General features: G+C 57.3%; 1 protein-coding gene across 1 annotated transcript; it reads right to left on the bottom strand.

Annotated features, from left to right (window-relative positions):
• Window positions 1–374: 374 nt before the first annotated feature.
• On the bottom strand, window positions 375–6746 carry PRDM8 (PR/SET domain 8). The gene is made up of 3 exons (XM_054990630.1): window positions 6525–6746; window positions 3739–3970; window positions 375–1699 (listed from the first exon to the last, which is right to left on the bottom strand). The coding sequence occupies exons 1-3, from the start codon at window positions 6741–6743 to the stop codon at window positions 375–377; spliced, it is 1776 nt and encodes a 591-aa protein (XP_054846605.1). The 5' UTR covers window positions 6744–6746.
• Window positions 6747–6972: the final 226 nt, after the last annotated feature.

Raw genomic sequence — 6972 nt, 5'->3', positions numbered from 1 at the left:
AACTGTGCCTTTGGTCAAGGTGCTAAGCCATTCTTTCTCAGAGATCCCTCAGGCATGTTTCAAAACGACATATCCCAGAATTCTACAATGGGGGCGGGGGGGGGGGAGAAGAAAAGCCGGTGAAAGTTAACCCGCATTTTGGAAAGGAAGGGAAGTGGGGAATGGCCCACCCCAGTTGGAGCGCTATAGATTGCCTGCTCCAGGTTGGGAAATTCCTGGCAGGGTTTGGGGAGGAGCTTCAGCAGGGTATAATGTCATACAGTCCACCCTCCCGCTCAGCCATTCTCTCCAGGGGAGCTGATCTCGGTAGCCTGAAGACGAGTAGTCGTTCCGGGAGCTCTCCCGCCCGCGCCTGGAGGTCGGCAGCCGCTGGCTCAGTTGTGCGAGGTCATGTGCCGGGAGAGGTGGTGGCGCTCGCGGAAGGACTCGTTGCAGATGGGGCACTTGAGCTTCTCCTCGCGCCGCCGCTTGACCAGGGGCTCGAGGGCGTACTCCTTCTTGTGGTGGGAGCGCATGTGGTACACCAGGTCGGAAGTCATGCGGAAGGAGGCGTTGCACTTGGCGCACCAGTTCTGCGCCGGCAGGCAGAGCGAGGTGAAGGAGGGCGGCAGCAGCGTGAGCGCCGAGGGCAGCTGCAGCTGCAGGGGCCCCGCCGCCGCCGCCGCCACCGAGCTCTTGGGCCAGAAGGTGGTGGCGTACACGAAGGGGCTCTGCTTGGGCAGGCCGCCGCCCGTCGAGGCGCCCCCTCCGCCGCCCCCTCCGCCGCCGCCCGCCGCGCCGCCCCCTCCGCCCGCGCCGCCCCCGCTCAGCTCCGCCGGGGGCGCGCCCTGCAGCTTGACGGCCAGCGGGTCGGGCGCGTAGAGGCGCGCGGCTCCGTCGGGGCAGGCGCCGCCGGCGTCCACCAGCGCGCTCAGCTTGGGGCCCAGCACCAGCTGCGCTACGTGGGCCGCCGCCGAGGCCGCGAAGGAGCGCGCCGGCTGCGAGAAGGCGCTCTTCCGCTCCTCGCCGCCCGAGGGAGAGGAGGCCACCGTGGAGAAGGCGCTGCCGCCGCCGCCGCCCCGCGCGCCCAGGCCCTTGTCCGACGGCGAGGAGGCGCCGCCCGCGCCGCGCTCCTTCTCCTCCTCGCCAGCCGCGTCCAGCCCCCGCGAGGCCTTCTTCACCTCCACGAAGGCGCTGCGCTTGGCCTCGCCGGTCTCCGGGCTGGGCGGCGCGAAGAGGCGGCCGCTCTCCTCCAGGCCGAAGTAGCTGCCCGCCGGGCGGAAGTGCTGCTGCGGGGTGCAGGCCAGCTCCTCCTTGGGCCTCTCCGCGCGCCCCCGGGCCGCCGCCGCCCGCTCCTCCTCGCCGGCCGCCGGGTACCGCCGCTTGGCTTTGCCGCCCTGGCCCGGGGGGCTAGCGGCGGCCTCCCGTGAGTTCTCCATGTCCCGCGCCAGGTTGTGGAAGTCCGTGGCCGGCTTGCTGGCGGCGCCCTCCTGCGGGCCGGCGAAGTGGTGCCGAGGCGGCGGCGGGGCGGGCGGGAGCGCCTTGGGCGGGTACTTGGCGGCGCCGTCGGGGGGCTTCGGGCTGCTGTCCTTGGTGCTGGCCTCCTCGCCGCCCTCGGGGGCGTGCAGTCGCTTGGGGCAGCGGAAGCGCAGGTGGGCCACGTACGGGAACTCGAACTGGAAGCGCTGGCTGCACTCCAGACAGGCGTAGGGCGGAGAGCCTGCAGAGGGGAGACAGGAGCGCAACAAGGACGACAGCCCGTTAGTCAATGGGTTGCCAACTCGGGTTCGGGAGATTCCTGGAGACTGCGGGTAGCGCCTGGGGATGGCAGCGTTTGAAAGGGGCCTCAGCAAGACGCAATGCTACAGATCCCCCCCCCCAACCAGCAGCCATTTTTTCCAGGGTAACTGATCTCTGTTGTCTAGAGATCTATTGTAATTCGGGGGGGGGGGTCTCTCCAGGTCCCACCTGGAGATTGGCAGCCCTAGTTAGTCATCTGGCCCAGCTAGCTCCTGGCAAGGGAAAGCAACATTTGGCCACCCAAGGTTTAAAGGAGCTCCCCAAAGATAACAGTCCCGAAAGGAATCTCCAGTACCTTTCTCAACCCCCCCCCCTTAAACTGGTTAACACGATGTGCGATAGCATCCCCTTGTAAGTCCATTGAGTAGGATTCAAAGTAGATCCGCTTGGGATGTCACTGGCCTGTCATTCATCTGAGCCCAGCAAGGGAGAGAGTAGAGAGAGCAAATGTGTATTGCAGGTTTATATAGGAGCTCCAGGGCTGGATGCTGTTTGGAATCCCCGTTCTGCTAGGGACATTTTCTGGGTGACTCTAAGCCTAAATCTGCATCGGGGGAGGGGGAAGCGATTCTGAGGATGAAACGGAAGAGAAACATGTAGCTTTGGGTGCCCATTGGGGAAACAAGTGGGTATAAATAAATATATGTGGAATGGGACTCATAGAATCATAGGGCTGGAAGGGACCTCTGGGGCCATCTAGTCCAACCCCCTGCACAATGCAGGAAATTCACAACGACCTCCCCTCCCCACACCCCCAGGAAGGCACATGGAGGCTCTGGGGCCACCTCTCTCACCGGAGAAGGGAACAAATCCAGAGGGGTCCTTTTATTGAGATGGGCTGACTTCAGTTCACTCTTTTAAAACTAGATTCCTGAGATCCCCCAATGTGCTAAGTTTATAAAGCAGCACAGCATGGACACACGTGAAGCTGCTTTATGCTGGAGCAGACCCCTGGTCCATCAAGGTCAGTATTGTCTACTCAGACTGGCAGCCGCTCCCCAGGTGCTCAGGTTGAGGTCTTTCACATCATCTATTTAGCTGGAGATGCCATTGAAACCAGTACTTTATGCACCCCAATCTGATGCTGTGCCATCTGGCCATGGTCTCCCCCCAAATATTCAGCATGTGGGCACTGTTAAGTCTACGTAAATATTAAGTGATCTCCGGTATGTGCTTATGTTAACCTAGAAGTCCACTTAACAGTGCAATTCTAAGCAGAATTGAGCTATTTTTAGGCCGTCTTTTCAGCAGGGTTTCATTCTGTTTAGGATTGCACCCTTAGTCCAGCATCTCTTGCAAGAATCTTAGAAGCTAACAGGGGCCAGGTGGTCCTTTCCAAAGCGTTGGATGGATTCTGGCGTTCTGTCATCCAAATATATGGCACTTGGGAAAAAGTGTGACCCAAGGATCTTGCTTCTTAAATGCCCGTGTAGGTGCAGGGTGGGGAGAGAGAAGGAAAGAGGGAAGGACTGTCAAGGCACCCCAGAGAAGAAAGGAAAAGGACCTTTTCCTTTCGATTCCTGGATGGAGAATATTGCTGCTGCTAACTATTGGCTGCAACATCTTCCAGCCTGTGCGGTTTAGCAGCTCATAAAGAGCCCCTGCCCGGGCTCTGGGTGGCTGAATCTCCAGTAGCAGTCAGCAGCCGGGCCAGTTTGCAATCCTAGCAGAAACGCTTTGGCTTTCTCCCCGCAGTTGTCCTCTCCAAAGCGTTTTCCACCGTTTCCCCTTTTTGCTGGAGTTCGCTTGAGAGCTATTCTCCCTCGGGCTGACTTCCAGGGGGTGCAGCGGAGGCGCCAAGCCCTTTCCCTGCCCGACTGGCGATGCCTCCCTTTCCCAGAGGCAAAGACCTCTGAGCGGCCGCTCTGTCGCTGTCCCCGGTTGGATGCAGCCCCACAAGCCACCCCCCACCCCCATGCTCAGACGTGGCTCTCCCCCCACGCTAGAAGCCTTACCTACCGTTCATTTTGCCGTGGCCTCTGGCGGCGCTCAGCAGGAGTAACTCGCTCAGCTCTTTCCCGTACCAAACGAGCAGCTCCTCGTCTTTGGCGATCCTGCGGAGGGAGCGATAAAACAACTGTCCGTTTTTGATGTAGGCTTCCAGGTTCTGCTCCTCTTTGTCTCGGGCCGACTGGACCAGGCGGAGCCACATCAGGCCTTCCGAGGAGCCGTTGGCCGCCGAGGTGTCCACCTGGAAGAGAAGACCCGGGAGAGCCGCCGGGAGGGGCGGGTTAGAAAAGGAAAACGAATCCCGGGCCGGGGGGGGGGGCTTGCAAAATCCGGGCGTCCTTTCTACTTAGCGCTGAGAGGTCAAAAAGAGGCTGAAGTCCGGCTCCTTTAAACCGAGTAAGGAATTTTGCTCATAACCACTTTTTGGGAACTGAGCCAAGTGCAGGCCAAACCCGACGCCTGTTTACCGGGAAGTAAATCCCACTGAGTCTCGCACACTCTTAGACTGCAGGCTTCTGCTCACTTACTTGGGAGTAACCTCGATACAATGGGACTTCTTGTTGTGTATATACACCTAGGATCGCTCTTTGACAGCGCGATCCAGCGCAAAGGAGCTCCAATCTGAACCCATTGAAATCATGCACTTTGGGCAGCAACTCTAACAACATTTTCCCTGGGAGCAAGCCCCGTTCTATAACATTGATTTTGCTTCAGAGTAGTCCTGATTAGGCTTGCTTTTTACAGCGGGGCTTACTTCCGAGCAAGCAGGCATGCGGCTCGGGCTGCGTAACACCGAACCGGCTTCTTTTGGAGCTAGAGAGCCCTCCCTGGCTTCAGAAAAAGGCGCAGAATTCAACGCCCTGTTGGTTGAGAAAGAGGGGCGGATAAACCCAGCTAACCAGGGCAAGGTTCGGGTCCCGCGGCACCCTAAAGACCAAGTAGATTTGTAGGGAATGAGCTTTTGAGTCGAAGCTCCCTCGGCCAGATAGCTTTAACTCTGGATAGCATATAGGTTTGAAATCTAGTTGGTCTTTGAGGTGCTTCGGGACCGAATCTTCTACTGCAGCCCAACAACAAGGTGAGCTGGAAGTGGGGGAAAGGGGGGGGGGCTGTTCTTCTTGCAAATGTCCCTCATTGACATCCACGCAGCCTCTAGATTTACACAGAATGGAGACACTTAAGGAACCGGTTGCGCAGGGCGGTCGCGTTAGTCGGTTCCGTCGCCAAAGCTCCCGGCTCTTGGGGCAAATTCAGTGCTGGTACATCTTCTTGTTGCCTCCCGAACGGAGGTGGGCGCCCGGAGATGCGAAAAGACCTTTCGGGAGGGTCCGTTTTGGAGACTTTGCCCTCTGCTGCGTTTAAGCCTGTCTAAGCCTTCACTGGAATTTTTTTTTCTCCCAGTGTGGACGGATGTTCGTCTGCTTAACCGGCTGGTTTTTCTCTTTAAGTTGTTGTTGGAATAAAAGTTCAGTCTAAGCAAGGCGGCCAAAGCAACAGTGCGGGAGGAAACCCACATTTTCCTCGGTCCTGTCGGTACCAAGCGGTGGCAGTGCTCAACTTGGAATGGGTCTAGTCGCACACATGAATCCTCAACGTATTACTCGGAGGTCGGTTGATGAAGCCGGTTGATGAAACCGCCAGGACACACGTAAAATCCCGAAGGCGATGCGATTTGTACTCGACTCCCGTTTATATTTGCTCGGAGAGCAGGTGGAATCGTTTTTTCTGCACGGGTCCCACTTCGAACACGGCAATCTGAACAGTTTAAATCCAAATACTTCGGGTTCACTCCGCTATTGGAGCGGGTCGCTCTTCGCCTGCACAGAGGAGGAGCCGATGGGAGACCAAATCCCCGCGATTTTGATAATCCTTTGGATCTTTTTCTTTGGGATCTACAAGGGCAGGTGGCACAGGGACCGTCAGCCAGCAGCGTGAGACCCGATCTCTCGCATGCGCACGTGTTCCGCCCTCTTGTATCTTCTCAAGCAAAGAACGGGACTTAAAATGAGGTTGGAAGGAAAGAGCCTTTTTTAAAAAATTGCGGGGAAATGTTAAGATCCACTCCAGTATCCACTCTTGCATGGTTTTAAATTCAAGAGCTGGCTGATGAAATAAACTGCAATTTACACACACACACACACACACACACACACACCCTTGCAACCCACAGTCTACACTGTATGTACAGCAACATGACATATAATACCTTATGTCATATATCTGTTATGTGTTATAGATAATGGCAATATAATAGATTACATATAGATAATACATTTACAGTGCAATCCTAAAAAGAGTGACTCCGGTTTCAGCGGGTACAGATGAAAGATTATTTCTTCTTATTATTATTTATTATATTTATATCCCGCCCTCCCCGCAAGCGGGCTCAGGGCGGGTCACAACAGAAGATAAAATATACAAGATAAAATCTTGTTCGCGCACTCTCTCCCTCTTGCGCAAAGACGCAGACTCTTCCATTTAAGCCCACCGGCGTCCTGATCCTAACGCCGTCACTCTTTTCAGTGTCTATGACAGTCTTAAACCCACTTTCCCCCTGTTTTAAACACGGTTCCTTGGAAGTAAGTCCGCTTGGCTTTGGGACCCCCCACGTTAAGCCTCCTTCCCTCTTCGCTCTTTGACTCCAGCCGGCTGAGCAAGGGAGGGGACCGGCGATCCCATTCACACGCCCCCGACTTGGAAGTCGCTTTCCCGGCCAGCGCCGGCCTCGACCTCCCAGCTTCTGGGGCTGGGGGGCCCGGCGCCCGGCGCCCGGCGAGGGGGGAGCAGCTCCTTACCCGGAAGATGTAGGGGACGGTCCTCTTGTCGGTGGACTTGAGGGCGACGAAGGCGATGCTGTCGTAGAGCGAGGTGTGGCTCAGCACGCAGGGGCCGAAGATGGCGTGCTCCGGGATGTCGCAGGTGGTGTAGACGCTGGTGAAGATGTCCGTCAGGCACTGCTGGACCGCCTTGGCCTCGCCCTCCCAGATGCCCCGCGGCGCCCCGGACTCCTCCATCCCTGCAAGCCGAGCGAGGAGATCTCAGGGCCCGCCGGACCGACCCGGAGCTGCCCAAAGGGGGTGGGGGTGGTTCTGCCTTGGACAGAGGGAGGCAGCCGGGGCACCCAGCGGTCTTGGGGAAGGGGAAGGGTCTTCCATAAATAATAATAATAATAATAATAATAATAATAATAATAGTGACGGTGCCTCCCTGACTCCTAGATTCTTGGATAAAATCCGAGCCGCG

The sequence above is a fragment of the Eublepharis macularius genome, chromosome 10, assembly GCF_028583425.1.
Source record: "Eublepharis macularius isolate TG4126 chromosome 10, MPM_Emac_v1.0, whole genome shotgun sequence".
Classification (NCBI taxonomy): Eukaryota; Metazoa; Chordata; class Lepidosauria; order Squamata; family Eublepharidae; genus Eublepharis; species Eublepharis macularius.
This window is presented reverse-complemented; position numbering and strand designations above follow the sequence as displayed.

Bases quoted from the DNA above. Each gene is read 5' to 3' on its own strand.
- PRDM8 (XM_054990630.1), bottom strand. From the start codon at position 6,743: ATGGAGGAGTCCGGGGCGCCGCGGGGCATCTGGGAGGGCGAGGCCAAG. The intron at 3,971-6,524 runs GTAAGGAGCTGC...CTTCTCTTCCAG, and splicing joins CCGTCCCCTACATCTTCCGG to GTGGACACCTCGGCGGCCAA. The intron at 1,700-3,738 runs GTAGGTAAGGCT...TCCCCTCTGCAG, and splicing joins AGGCCACGGCAAAATGAACG to GCTCTCCGCCCTACGCCTGT.